Here is a 15,903-nt window from a genome sequence, read left to right on the forward strand (position 1 = left end):
AGAGCAAGCTGTGTGGCGCACGTATGTACACACACACAGTACACACACACTTCTTTCTCCATGCAACTGCTGCCTGGGGCAGTTATCTCACTTAAGCTAATGGCAGCTTATTTGTGGCTGGTGAACTAATTTGAAGCTGGCCCTTTCACCTTTACATGCAATAATGTACATAGGACACATAACATGCACAAGTTTAGGTTTGCTTCTCCAGGTATTTTTCATCTACATTAAAGATTGGATTTATTAATCAAGAAAATGAGTAAGTTCAGGACCATTCTTTAACCTTTTCCATACTCCAGATGGCCATTTCTGTTGCAAGTGTGCATCTAATTAGTTTGTGTAAATCCCATTCTCGCAGATTTAAATTAGGTTCAGGAACAGAGTTCTGTTAAGGATTGCAGACTTACAGCCTGGGTCCTGATGACAGCTTGTTGGAGACAATTCTTACTTTCATATTTGAACTTACATTTGAGTAGACAAGTACAGGATTCAAGGTTGTAGCCAATGTTAGTCCAACTTGGAGTAGACCCATTGAAATTAATGGATATGGCACAGGTTCATTTGTTTCATTTGGGTCTCTGAGAATAATTTAGTTTGCTACAACTTCAAACTTTCACTGTTTTCATATGTGCATGACCATTTAAAAAATGAGCCAAAAATTAATAGCATACCTGGAAAACTGCTGCTGCAGTCCTCTCATTTGAACCCTGTTGCGCTCAGATTCCAGTGTCACTTCTCGTAATTTTTTTTCACTTTCAAGTCTCAAATGTCGCTCTTCCTCCAACTCATGTATCAGCTTCTCGCGCTTAAAAAAAAAACAGGAGAACAAAACTGTTCAAGAGTGCTTTCAAATTTCAACAGTACTTTCACAATGCAAAAAAAGGTTATGCCCCACCCCCATTTCTACATTCCATCTCCACCGGGTTTTGGTAATGCCTATTAAGTCATATTTGCCACCCTATATTAAAAGCTCACGTTCTTCTTGTTTGTTCCCACCCTGAGCTGCTTCCTTCTTGTAGTTTCTTGCCCTTTAGCAGGTTTCTGGAGCACCACCTCAGTTTCCTGTGGATCAATTAATCCCTGGTACAAGGTATTCCCCTGGAGGGCTTTAAAAGATTAGACAAAATCATGGGGAATACAGTTATCAAAAGCTACTATCCATGATGCCTATGTTCTACCTTCTCTGTCAATGGCAATGTGCCTCTGAATACTAATTGCATTCAAGCCCCACTTGCCAGCTCCCCATATGCGTCTTGTTGCTCACTGTGGGAATAGGATTCTGGACTATGTGGGCTTTCATCCTGATCCAGCAGAACTCTTCTTACATACATAATGTAGTGGCATCAATGAGTCCTACACATAGCTTGTCAAAAGTTCAGCTACAAAATTATAATGAAAAAGTTAGAAATTCAGGGGAATGCTGGTGGGGGGGGGATGACACCAGGCATTCTATTTATGTGTGCATGCTTATTCAAAAACAATTGTAAACACAATGTTGTGCAATTTGTAGCCTACCAAAGGATTTGATGTATGCCTGATGGTGCTGACCTAAATTTTATGACATGCTTAGAAAAATGTATCACCAAATTACAGACATGGTTTCATTGTTGTTGTTGTTTAGTCGTTTAGTCGTGTCCGACTCTTTGTGACCCCATGGACGCCAGGCACTTCTGTCTTCCACTGCCTCCCGCAGTTTGGTCAGACTCATGTTTGTAGCTTCGAGAACACTGTCCAACCATCTCGTCCTCTGTCGTCCCCTTCTCCTTGTGCCCTCCATCTTTCCCAACATCAGGGTCTTTTCCAGGGGGTCTTCTCTTCTCATGAGGTGGCCAAAGTATTGGAGCCTCAGCTTCACAATCTGTCCTTCCAGTGAGCACTCAGGGCTAATTTCCTTAAGAATGGATGCGTTTGATCTTCTTGCAGTCCATGGGACTCTCAAGAGTCTCCTCCAGCACTATAATTCAGAAGCATCCATTCTTCAGCGATCAGCCTTCTTTACGGTCCAGCTCTCACTTCCATACATCACTACTGGGAAAACCATGGCTTTAACTATACGGACCTTTGTTGGCAAGGTGATGTCTCTGCTTTCTGCTTTCGTTAGAGAATAATAAAGCTTTCTTGGTGTTAAGCCATTATTAGTGTAAGTCTTACAGCTCTACATCTTATATGATAAATTTAAAATTGTAGAAAGCAAGAAACCAAAAATACATGCATCACAAGTCAGAAAACTGATCTTAAAAGACATATCATGAAGATAAATAAACAGATGACACACCAGGAGTATATAAGGGATTAAATGAAATATCTAAGTTATTTTACTTCTGGTAAAATATGTGGAATTACACAGATAGCAGAGAACTTCTGTCTAGCTAGCCACACATAAAAGCTTGGAAGTGAGGGTTTTTAAATGGGAAAACACAGTTCCATAAAAGAAATTTAGTGTTCTAATTAAATTGGCCAATTAATATTTATTCTTACTACCCCATAACACAATCCTACAAGATACTGAGAATGTTACTTACAGAGAGCTTTGAATAAGTATAAAAATGTTTAGCATCTCCCACTGCCATAATCTTGCAAAACCACAACCACCCCCCGCCGCAAATACTGAAGTTCATCAACTGTAGCTAGGATGGGGCTACACATTATTAAAGGGGCAGACATGCATTTCATAAATCCATAACTGTTCCTGAAAATAAACAAGTCTAGGTCTGGTCGGTGCCTAGATCGGTGACTGCCTGAAAACATGTATACCACCTTGGAAAAATGTATACCACGATGGAAGAAAGGTGGGATATAAATCCAAAAAAATAAATATATGGAACATGTAGGGGGCTTTTACAGGACAGAATTTGTCACTGGAATAAGAGACTTTGAAAGCTTTCCCTGCCCACCAATAAATTATACATAATTCCAGTAAATTCCTGGTGGTTTTGATACATAGCTTTTATTTTTATCCTGCAACAGGTAATAATAATAATAATAATTTATTACTTATACCCCACCCATCTGGCTGGGTCTTCCCAGCCGCTCTGGGCGGCTCCCAACAAAATATTAAAATACACTGGTCTATTAAACATTAAAAGCTTCCCTAAACAGGGCTGCCTTCAGATGTCTTCTCAAAGTCTGGTAGTTGTTTTTCTCTTTGACATCTGGTGGGAGGGCGTTCCACGGGGTGGGTGCCACTACCGAGAAGGCCTTCTGCCTGGTTCCCTGTAATTTGGCTTCTCGCAGTGAGGGAACCGCCAGAATGCCCTCGGTGCTGGACCTCAGTGTCCGGGCAGAACAATGAGGGTAGAGACGCTCCTTCGGGTATACTGGACCAAGGCCTGTATAAGTTGCAGGCACTGTGTCTCCAGCTTTGTTTGCTCTCTCCTTCCTCTCTCCTAACCGATAATAAATGAGATAAGCCCTCACACAAACCAGCAAACTCTTTCATCTTCACCAGTATTCTTTCTAGAGCTCAGCTAATTATGCAGAGCCCTGCTAATAATCCAGGAGGAAACCCCTAAGGCTAGACAGTCAAAGATCCATCAGCAAAGTAAACAAAGAACTGGAAAGCTCTTCTTTATTTCCTCACCCCCACCAGTGAAAAAATGAGGGGGAAGAGTTTTTATTTTAATTTTCTGGTGGTGTTCATGTTGTTGGTTCCCCCTAAATAGCTTTCCTCCATATTAAAAATGAAGGTTTTTAAAATTTATTTAAAGGAGATTATATTTTTGCTTGCTTGCCCTCCCTCCTTCCCTTTGATAAAAAGGGAGAGATTGGTGTGATGAGAGCTTGGGGGGAGGTTCTGGGGGGTGAATGGAGTGGAGAAGATTTAGCCTTATGCTGAAATTGGAGGTTGGGTACTACGTGAGAATAATGGGGAGGGTGTTTCTCGGTAAGCTGTGCAAGCAAATGCATGTCTACTCACAAGCAAGCCCTACTGAATTCAATGAGGCTTACTCCCAGGAAAGTAGAAGTTTAGTTGAACTCAGTGGGGTTTATGCATACACAGATTGCACTTAGACCTCTGAGTGGGGAAGCAGATGCAAACTTGACTAGTAAATCACTTATCAACGACACTTAAATTAGTTGAAAATATATTATATGGAAGTTTATTTAATATTTTTATTAAATCTACTACTTGCTTACATGTTAAGGCCCTCCACCATCACAGGCAGCCTCGTCATGGCCCTTGGCTGCTGTGGGGAAGTGTGGCACACTCTCTGCCGCTGCAAGGAGGTACCATGGGACCCTCTGCCGCCGCAGGGAGGCCCAGCAAGGCCCTCCACTGACATAGATAGATAGATAGATAGATAGATAGATAGATGTATATATGTATGTGTGTGTGTGTATATATATATCTCATATCATGATATTTAGCTTGTGATCTATTGTGATGTTGAAAACCAGATACAGTGGTACCTTGGGTTAAGAACTTAATTCATTCTGGAGGTCTGTTCTTAACCTGAAACTGTTCTTAACCTGAAGCACCACTTTAGCTAATGGGGGCCTCCCGCTGCCGCTGCCGTGACTGAGCGATTTCTGTTCTCATCCTGAAGCAAAGTTCTTAACCTGAGGTACTATTTCTGGATTAGCAGAGTCTGTAACCTGAAGTGTCTGTAACCTGAGGTACCACTGTATTGCCCCGCCCTACTAGATGGGAACTATTTTGCCTCTCTTAGATGAGAACAGACAGCAACAAGCAACTCCGGACTGCTTCCAAATATGACTAAGCCCAGTGCCACCTAGTGACCAAATTATTCAATGACACTATACCACGCACGCAGTGCCACACCAGTGTCTTTCACAGTAATATATATTTGGGGTTGTACCTTTTAGTATACAATTTAAATTACTCAGAGCACAGACAGCCCTTTGTCTGCTCCTCATCGACTGCTGCTAAACTAAATGTTTCTCATCCTGCAATCAATACTTCTTTACAAAAATAAACTTAGGCATTGACAAACAACTCTGCAGCATATTGCAGCTTTCTTGACTGTAGGCTTCAACAGCATGAACAACTATCACCCCGAAGTCTGAGGAGGGCGGGAGAGTGAGGGGGAGAGAGAGAAATGTGCATTGGGTTTTCTGCTCATTTCAGTATTTACAAGCTGCTTACAGTAGAATCATTCTATTACATTAGACAAGTAGCAATTCTTCAATTCCCTTAGATTAGTTAGTTAGTATGCCTTGGTTTCTCATTACCATTCCAAAATGGGCTGCTAAAGCTGACAGCTATCTTTTGCAGGTTTTTTCCCTCCAGTTGCGCTTGTTATAGATTAAATTTAAGTAGCGTGAAGTAACACAAAATAGACTGTAATAACTTTGTGGCGACGGACTGAGAAAGGCCTTTCTTTTTAAACATTCTATAGTTGCTGTATGCACTTTAAGGAGAGGGGGAGGGGAATGAAAAGATAAGAGAATTATCTGCAGGAAAGGATCTAAAAACTGTCCACTTTAGCTATTCTAAATACCCTCTCTCTCTTCTTCAGTTGACCTATTTAAATGTTCAAGACAAATGCATGTGGGTTTAATATGCCCATTTCAGAATTCCCTGTATTGAGTGGAAAGTCTGAACGGGGATTCTAAGCAGGTTTAGGTGAATACACTTTTAATTCCTCTTTAAACCTTTGTGCTGAATGCAGAGAGGTCTGAAGGGGAGCTGCATGCATGTGGGTGGAGTTTGCATGCATGCTGCTGAACCCTCTCCATTTTGAAGCACACATGCAGTCTCACCTCAAACACCTGAAAAGGATTAAAAGCTTTAGAATGAACAAACTATGGTTTAAACAAAGGCCTTACAGAAATCTGAAACCCAAATCTGAGTAGTTGGTTTAGTTCTACGGAAAATCCAACCCTTCTCCCATGGTTTATTGGTCGTTGATTCCCTGCTAGGGTTGCCAGGCTACAATGCTGTACAGTGGGAGACTTAGATTTTTAGACCAGAGGTGGGCAACCTCAAACCTAGAAGCTGGATGTGACTCAAGGCTTCCCTATCTAGTCCCCAGACCACAAATCCTCTCCAGGCCTATTTCTACAGCTTGGATGGAGAGATGTGTGTAATAACCTCCACCCTTTGTGTCGCTTGAATATGGTACTGTATATAGTTTGGGTAAGAGCGGCATCTGTTGCTCCATGAGCTTTTGCCTCTGGTCCTACCCCAGGTGGCATGATGCCTCCGGAAGCTTGTTCATAAGAGATGCTACCCTGTGTTCCTTTGGCTTTCTCCTGTCAATATTGTGCAGACCTTTATGTCTCCAGACTTTATGCAAGGGATTGGCCTATATTATTCTATTCATAGCCCTTTCTTCCTTCAACTGCATGTTTTTACCACTCACTCAGCCACAACTACTTCAACCAGCCAGCCTCCACAGCACCTCTTTCCACCCACCCCCTCTCTGTAGCCCCTTTCCTCCGCTGCCATTTTTTTTAAAAAACCCCTATCATTTCTATTTATATTTCTACCTATCCTTTGAGTAGCTCTTTTGCAGACCACTGCCTATCCTGCAGCATACTTGTTTCTGGGGTTCTTGCCCCTTAGTCTTCTTAATTACTGGGCTACATTCCCAGTCTTCACCATCCCTTTTCCAAACTTCTAATTCTAGCTGAACAGATGATCTTCCCATCCCTCAAAGAAACTGATGTGAAGCATGCTTTGTTCTTTAAGCAACCAAACATTCCTAGTCATTGCACTGTTAATGGCAATATAATATAGATTTCTGTTTAATGTTCTCTTCAACTAAGGACCAGTTATTTTCCGATTTGTAAATCAGGGCAGCTTTATGTTTTCTGTTTCCATTCTAAGTAACTCCTAAATTAACAGTTCTTGTCACTAGAACAGAAATCCATTCAGCAGCTGGCAATTACAAATTCTGTGTGCTTTATTTGCATTTGTCTATTAAGATGACTAAGAAAGGAACTGTAAGATTTTCAGTGATTCTGGTGGGATGCTTTATGGACAGTAGATTTCATGATTCGCATTCTTAGTCAATGGTGTTATTGGTGATGTAGTTCTTCTAAACAAATGTCTGTGAATTAAAGTAGTTTCCTTGATGTCAGCACTCGCTATGCAGTAGCTCAAAATTGCCACCAAGTGGCAGGACAGTGACTTTATTCAATTCCAATTTGGCTTTATTTATCTGGTACTGTGCACAGCTTTAATTGCATCTGTGCAACAGAGTAACTGTTGTTAAGAAGCTCTTTTTTCATTCTAAGCATAAAATTAATCTGTATTTAGAAATTTAGAATGCTATTACATGTGAAGTTACTGTATATGCAAAAAGGCAAAAACAACATAAAGTAGCAATAGGCATTTAAGCTTTGCTCCTGCTCTCTCCAGCTGTGCAACCCTGGCAGGACTTGGAAAATGAAAAGGTATCACTGCCAAATAGCTGTTTAATTATGTGAAACAAGCAACCAGGGCCAATAAAACTAGAGACACTACTAAAGCTGCTTGTCATCTTCCACAGACTAATAAACAAATCCTACTAGGTAGATGGCCTTTTACAGTCTTACTTGGAGACTCTGGGTCTCTAGACATCAAAGCACTAATATGTATATAATTCACTATGGCACTATAACTGTTTCGAGCCATATCAGATTCAGAAATGACACCTGCATCAGTGGTACCCATCTTTTCTCTTGCTGACTTTTCAGATCAAGCTATTTATGGTATTTCCAATGGCACATGAAGGGATGTGATAAATGTATTTAACAAGGCTTTTTCCTATAATGAAATCTTTACTGTTTATTCAAATTTGAAGCTCAGAGCCAAGTTTGAGTTCTTGAAACTGATATTAAGCTCCTAGCCTAATTAATTTTTTTTACTCAAAGGTATATTTCCCTGCCTTGATGTATATGCACCACAAAGAAGTAAGAAAAGAAGAGAATGTCATTTCAATGAACAAGAAAGCTCACATACTCATATCATTTAATTTTTTATCTTAAAACCATAAAGCTACTCAAAAATGAATTTGCAAATGTAATTGAGCTTCTAATAGCTTCTAGAGGCAGTAATTAAAGAAATCTCATTTCCCTAAATTAAACATAATGAAATGTTTTTTGAGATCAAATAAAAACTGGAAATGATATTAGACCAGAAATAATTTATACAAAAATCTAATGTTCACAAGTGTGAAAGATAAGGTTAAATCAATAGCAAAATAAATAATAGTTATAATATGTAATCTCTGTCTTGATCCAGTTACAATATGTTTCTCTGCTAGTAGATAAATACTAAGTATTGCAGTTTTTGAACTAATATATTTTTGTAATGACTTACTGGTATGTTAGTGATATACTCAATGCAGACCATTCATCCTTCATAAAAAGTCAAACGCAGAAGTGTATACACAATATGGTGTGGCTCCACCAAGGATTTACCACTTAATGGGCTTCTCAAGCTTCTGTTCAGATCAACAGCCTGAGTATTAGACAAAAGGAGACAGAACTCTGTTCCATTCTCCTTGACTCATCCCTATGCTTTTATTTGTCTAATCACTCACCATTTTTCACTCTGCATTGTGGCCACTTCCACCATACTGTTCACTACTTCATGCCAAGGACACCGTTTTTTATGAAATTCAATGGACATCATACAGAACCATTAACTCCTTCCTGTGGCACTTTTCATGACACTTCAATATCATGACTTCTTTACATTCATGATATTTCCACGTTGCATTGAAAGGAGTTTGCATTAAAGACCAGTGGTGTAAAAGGGAAGCACAGTCCTTCAACTCTCACTGTGCCTCCCACATTTTCTCACTCATGTCATCTTTCTCCTTTATGCTTCCGCACAAGGATTTTTCAGGTTGACAATTGGAATTAATGCAGCAAGTAAGTCCTACATATTACGTAAGGCTACATTACAGGTTGATGCATGTAATAAACTCCGACAACACACTTCCTAATGACAGTGTGATCTGGAGTGGAAAAGTGGCAGGCCTTGAACTTTTCCTTGCCTTCCCTTTTTTGAATGGAAACTTCTTCAAGCTGCTCCTCCCATACGGCCAGATGCAATGCTGGAAAGAAAAACAGGGATGTGTAGAATTCCCGTAGTGATGGAAGGGGGGAGGGAATGATTTCCACTCCTAGATAACCAGCTGAGCAGAGATATCTCATATACACTACCTTATCCAACCATGTACACAATACATGGGCCTATTAAGTTCTCCCCCAACAATACTGCCACACCAGTTGTGACTGGCTGAGCTGGGTCTTAAAGGCTTAGTGTACCCAAGCAGCATAAACAATAAGTTGGTTTGGATTTGAAGTTTGCTCATTATGTATTTAAATAACATTATCAATTAGCATTTTTGTTTACAGCAATACACACAGGTATGTGTATAGCTCATGGGTAGGCAACCTAAGGTCCGTGGGCTGGATGCGGCCCAATCGCCTTCTCAATCTGGCCCATGGACGGTCCGGGAATCAGCGTGTTTTTACACGAGTAGAATGTGTCCTTTTCTTAAAAATGCATCTCTATGTTATTTGTGGGGCATAGGAATTCGTTCATTCCCCCCCCCAAAAATATAGTCCAGCCCACCACATGGTCTGAGGGACGGTGGACCGGTCCGCGGCTGAAAAAGGTTGCTGACCCTTGCTATAGCTCAATCTCAGCTGCACGTAGCAAACATTTCATGTGCTTGGTGATGATATACAAGGTTGCATGAAAAAAAGGAATAGCTCACATTTTAGTATGTCTGACTTTACAATATAAGAACTGAATTTAATGTTCTGTCTTACTGTGATTGGTATCTCCAGATGTTGCTTTAATTCAAATCGGAGATGCAGTTTGCTCAGAATTTATGCAAAAAGATTGAAGAGAATGGTTCAAGGCATCCTGTTTAGTCTCAGGCAAGTCATTATATAGTGGTGTCATCCATATATCTGTTGTAGCTAGTTACTCAAACCAATTTTGAATCTGATCGTGGCACATCAGTGAAATGCCTCTTATCCAGAGCACAGAAATGGATTCTAAATAGATTGCCCAGAACATGCTTTGCAATACCTCTTCAGCCATAAAGTGTAGTGAATATAAATTACTGTCAATCCAGCCTTTTTTTTTCTGTGATGCTGAAGAAGAACAGGAGAACTTGACGAAGTAGCAAAACTCACAGATAACCCTAATGCTGCATCACATGATTCAGTGTCCTAAAAGAGAGACAATTCCTTTCCAGACTACCTTGATAGCTGCCAGCTCCAGAATAATGTTAGATGAATGACATCTAAAGAACCTGTGTAGGCCTGTAATATTTTGCTACCTCTCACTTCAGAATATTTCCCTAGGTATCACTGAAACCTTTTTAAAGCTTCCATCATGTCTTGTGACTTAGGTATTTTATTCATATTGCTGCTATTTATTCTACAGAACTTGTCTGATTACACTTCTCTGCTCCTAGTGCCATATGATCTGGATTACTGGCTGATCAGTGAACAAACATCACTGCTTTGGGGGCAAGTTGGCTGGACAGCCCCTCTCCTTACAATTCTGGAAATCCTCATATTGCCATATATTACATTTAATTACTATAAATTAAAGGTGCAATTATTCTTATAAGCTACCTTTTTTAGACTTCTGAAATGTATATCCTCTTGCTATTGTGCTACTGAATGAAACATATTTTAATTCATTCTGAATGCATTTTTCCTGAATGCATTAGGATGATCAGACACAGCAAATATTTTCAGATAATTATCACTGTTGCACATGGAAAGTGTTCAAACAATATTAAATCCCACGTCTAGTTGAAAAGGTGGTGTTTTTGCTACCAGGATAGCCACTTTAGTATTCAGACTAGTAGGAACAGAGGAAGGTTGATGCAATAATTGACTATGTTTGCTTTGCATTTCCTTCCTTCCTTCTATTTTATCCTATAACTAGGCTCATGGCTTTTCTTGTGAGAAACTGTAGACTTCCCAAGTTTCTACAGCTTTCCAAGAGGCATGGAGATCCCTTTTGGGTGTTTAAGTGTTTCTTATGAGCGTTTTTAGCTGTGTGGCTTTAATTTCTGTACAGCTTCTATTTTTAATGACTATATTGGCTGCTGTTAATGAGAGAGATGGAAGGCAGTGACACTAATAACATGAATGAGCATTCTGGCTAATACAGGGTTTTAGAGACACATCGTCAACCCTTTGAACCAATAATTGTGTTAAAGCTGTGGGGGTGAGGTTAGTAATATATTGGATAATTCTGATAGACTTTACTCCTAAATCAGTACAACTCAAATTTGTATTAGTTGGAAATTTAAATTCCAGATTTAAATATATCCAAATATATCCATGTGTTCCATGATGAGCCTATAACAGTTCCATGATGCTTTTCTGAGCATGAACAGAAGCTGAGGGAATGAATTGGTTATTGGGACCATCACACTCCTTCCCCCTCATGAGTATGATCTCTTTTCTTTCAATATATTCAAAGCAACTCTGGTTAGCATTGGGCTGATCTGCATGAAGACTTGGGCTTACATGGTTCCCCTCTAAACTCTCCTTTTCCTGCACAGCATGGAGAAGGATTTCTGCAGCATTTCATTTCAGTTGACACAAATCCTGGTTTGTCATTGTGTATGAACCAGAGATTGTGCAGAAGTCCTTGCTCTGGTCACACGCGGAGGTGGGGGAGAAGGATGTCAGGGTGGGTTTACAGAAGGCAGAAGTTTGGCTTGGGCTTATTCTACCTTGTTCATATAGCACTAAAATATGGTTTAGTGCTATGAGTGAACCAGCCCAATATGTCTGCACCAACATTATTGATAACCATAGCCCAAAACACAGTTTAGAAACTTTGCAGACAATAGCTTTGCAATGAGTGCTACCTATGGGTAGATAAAATACTGGCAGAAATGCATTGCTAATCATAATTATATCCAAAACTGGGAGGAGAATGCTCAAACGAGAGGAGAGGAAGAGATGGATCCAATCCATCTAATTAACCTGTAATTAGACTGTGTTGCATTTGCACTTGGCTTGTGTCTATCCCAGGATTACCTACAATAGTTAGGGACCACTGGGGGTATTTGTGAATTGATGCCATTACTAAATCCTTTGAACATTAGTGTACAGAATAACTATAGGACAACCACACAATTTTTATTTTTTTTAAAAAAAGACAACTGAAAAATAAAGGAGCTTTGCTGTGCATTTTTCATGTTAAGCATATTGCAGTGACAAAAAGGCTTGTGGGTTGGTCAGGGAGCAGATAAAATGTGGATAAGTGTAAAGTGTCTTGCAACAATAGTAGAAGGGAGAGCATTTATGGGACTCTTAGGGAAGTTGTTATGGGGCACAGGAAAAGAAATAGTCTCTGCATAGACTGTGGTACTGGAGAGAGCAGAGCAGAGCAGCTGTTGCTTCAGCCACATACAGGAGTTTGAGTGTGTCTCAGAAATGTTAGGCAAGTAGTTAGAGCAGGCAGGTAGATTCTGGGCAGAGTTCATAAGAATTATTTCAGATTTAGGTGGGTTCTCATATTGTCGGTATCCTTGACTGAGTTTATCAGTTGAGGAAGGAACTTGTGGAAGCAGCAAGATGACAGGGGTCAAAAGAGGAATTTGGAGGACTGTTGAGTATTGAGGTTTTATTTTTTTTTTCTTCCTGGAAGAACATGTATTTTACAACAGGGACAGGCAAATAAGGCATGAGAACAAAGGTAGAAAGAGTGCTTTTGGAAAGATATTCAGTATGTTGGAAGCAGAGGAATTCTGTTTGTTTCTCTTGTGGAAAGACTGTCCAGTTTACTCCACCTATGAGGAATGAAGGAACTTTGATCAAGTATTTTTCACTTGCTCTTCTTCTGGTAAGCACTACAGAGTGGCATTCTTTATGAAGAAGCCGGGTGAATAATATATTCCCTTGGGCATTTTCAATAGAATTTGTAAGTGTGCTTTTTTGGGGAAAACTTTCCCCTTGCTGAGAATACATAGAACAGGAAAGAAAGGGATTGTCTTTTATAACCCAAGTTAACTTTTTCTTTCTTAGATAATATGTCATGGAATAATTGACTAGCAATAAATATACAATTAGATTTGCCATTTAGTAGACCACATTTAGTATTTGCCATTTAGTAGACTACAACTGCATTTTATGTGTCTACCTAAAAACAATAATTCCCAAACTAGACTAATTCATTATAGATACATTTCTGCTCTCTCATTAGCCCACAGTATACCCACCTCCTGAGAGATGAAACAGCAGTGGCAAAACAATGAAATGAGCTTTGGTACAACAGTTCATTTTCTCATCAAAGCAGTTAATCTGAATACATAACACCAGAAGGACTACTTCTGCCCTCAAATGGTAGGTTATCTGTATCCAACATGGAACAGGGAAGAAGAGAAACATTCAGTTGGGAGTTAATGGCTGCCCGAAGAGGCAGAACTGAATTGGGCTTTTCCCAGATGCATATTCATGCCTCCAAACCACTTCTATGGTTGGAGAAGACCATACTTAAAGGCATCTGGCTGTGAACAGAAATTAGTGTACGTCAACCTTCAACTCCCAGTTCCATGTCCGGCCACCAGATGGGCCCCCACTAGAGTAAAGTCTCTACCATCTATATAACATATAGTCTCTACCATATCATCAACTCCTGAAATGTGACATCAGTGGTTGCTGTGCCTCTAAGCAATTTGCTTACCTCTTTAATTTCACACCATATGTAAGCTCTCACTGAAATTCTTGTACCCACAAAACGGGCACTGCTTTAAACTTAATTCACATCCTAACACATAAATTAAGAAACACTTAAATATATCCTTGGAATTTGCGTTTTTCAAAACTAATTATTAAAATGAAATGAATTGCATTTGTGTTCATAAACTTTTTGATAACAGTGAAACAAAACAGCAGGGGAAAGTATTTTTGCTTCCAGCCTGCTGATTTAGTTGGAAAGCTGTACAGGCGCCGCAGCTGGCTTATCAAACATCAGTGGGGTGTCTTCATAATGACAGAGCTAACACTACAACTCTTCTGTCCCATTGTTAACTAACTTCCCACAAACAAGACAGTATTTCCATTTTCTATAAAGTGAGAATTTAGACAAAAATTAGTAGTTTGGTGTCAAGGGTTGCAAAGTGGCATTCTTTTAAACCTGAAGTATGCTTTTACCGAACTATACTATGTGAAGATGCAAGTGATAGTCCTTTGGTTTAAGTGTGGCTGCCAAGCATAAAGGCTGACAATGGAAGGTGAGCTTGTTACTCAGTGAAGGCAAAGAACTACCGTATTTTTCGCTCTATAACACGCACCAGACCATAACACACACGTAGTTTTTAGGGGAGGAAAACAAGAAAAAAAAATATTCTAAACGAAATAGTGGATATATGATTTTTGTGGTTCATGCTGTGGCCACAGACATGTGATCTGACAGTGAGTTTGGAGTAGCCCAATGCAAAAATCCTGAGGATCCATGTAGATCCATGCTTTGTAACCACGGAGGAGGGAAGGAAGGGGAACCATGGATCCTCTGCTCATGACTGCAGCAGATCCCCCCCCCGCCACCCGCAGGCATCCGCTCCATAACACGCACAGACATTTCCCCTTCCTTTCTAGGAGGAAAAAAGTGAGTGTTATGGTGCAAAAAATACGGTATATTTAATGATGTGGAGAAGCTTCCCACAGTCATTTAAATCAAGGGTAGCTAACCGGCAGTCCTTCAGATGCTGTTGGATTCAAACTCCCATCAGCCCCATCCAGCATGGCCAATGGTCAGGGGTCAAGAGTTACAGCAACATGTAGAGGATAACAGATTAAACACCCAGGATTTAGATGTTTACAAAAGTTCCTTACTACATATTGGTAAATGGCCACAATAAATTCCCCTTTTCAGCCCTACTTGAAATATTAAGTGCAGTGTCTTAGGATTGATTTGTGATACAATATAGGTTCTGAGCCCCCTGGAATTAGTCGTGACTAAAGCTATAACCTTAAACATACATCCATGGGAATAAGTACCACTGATTGTCGAACTTACTTTTGACTAAAGAGTCATAGGATTTGTTCTGTTCTGAGAAGTGACCTCCACTTCAGTGGCATTCTGGACAACTCCATGAAGAGAGTCAATAAGACCAGAGTGCAGACATGGTTACAGAAGCAGTCATCATGAGATTGAGCTGAAGGTTGATGAAGATGCAACTCCAAAGTCACTGCCTCCACCTTCCATAAGAGGAGCCATTTTAGTTAAAGGAGACCAATCTGCTTTAGCAGTAATTTTCTCCAATGGAGCAGGAAAGACGGCGGTGTCACTAGGAATTCTTAAACTGGAGTCCTTTGAGTCAGAGGAGGGCAACCCAAACTCCCTGGGACAAAAAAGTGCTGGCATAGTAGGCTCTTCTTGCACAAATACTTCTGTTTTAGTGTTCACATTCTGATTAACTCAGCGAGTGAACGTTTATAAAATGAAATTGCATAGCTTTGAAAACAATGGTACTTCCTATATGCCACGGCTAACTTGAAGTGGATCAGGACACTTTTCTGGTTGATTTGGTTTCATGGTTACATTGTTGGCAGGGAGTTGTAGGAAAGGCAAAGTTTGGATATGGCAGCAGGTGATCACCCTTAGGCACCTTTGAAGGTGAAGGACTCAGGGTTATGGGGTCCTTAGCCTGGGTATGGAACATTCTTGAGGCTCACCTGCCACATCAGCCTGGAGTTGTGGGCACTGGGCGAGGGTGGGATAGGAAGACATCCTTATTCACCATAAAGTGGGGCCCAAGCTTTGGGGTGATGCCTTGTCATGACCCTGAGAATGGGCAAGTTCTGGCTGGCCCAAGGATGTAGTTAAGCTAGGTTCCTACTCTTCTAATTTCCACGGCAGATGCAATTTAAATAAAATGTTCAACCCATCATTTGTGGCTTGCCTGTTTATCCATGGGTCCAGTGTCAAATTCTCCCCACATTCTGATGAACTCT

At 40.3% G+C, this 15,903-nt stretch overlaps 1 protein-coding gene across 6 annotated transcripts in view; it reads right to left on the bottom strand.

Annotated features, from left to right (window-relative positions):
* Positions 1 to 15,903, bottom strand: part of NCKAP5 (NCK associated protein 5) — a 558,169-nt gene that overhangs the window by 284,470 nt on the left and 257,796 nt on the right. For all 6 annotated transcript variants that reach the window (XM_053405165.1, XM_053405156.1, XM_053405178.1 and 3 more), the window contains one exon: positions 672 to 805. In XM_053405165.1, coding sequence (XP_053261140.1) covers positions 672 to 805 — 134 coding nt within the window. The remainder of the gene's footprint in view (positions 1 to 671; positions 806 to 15,903) is intronic.

Source organism: Podarcis raffonei, chromosome 1, assembly GCF_027172205.1.
Source record: "Podarcis raffonei isolate rPodRaf1 chromosome 1, rPodRaf1.pri, whole genome shotgun sequence".
Lineage (NCBI taxonomy): Eukaryota > Metazoa > Chordata > Lepidosauria > Squamata > Lacertidae > Podarcis > Podarcis raffonei.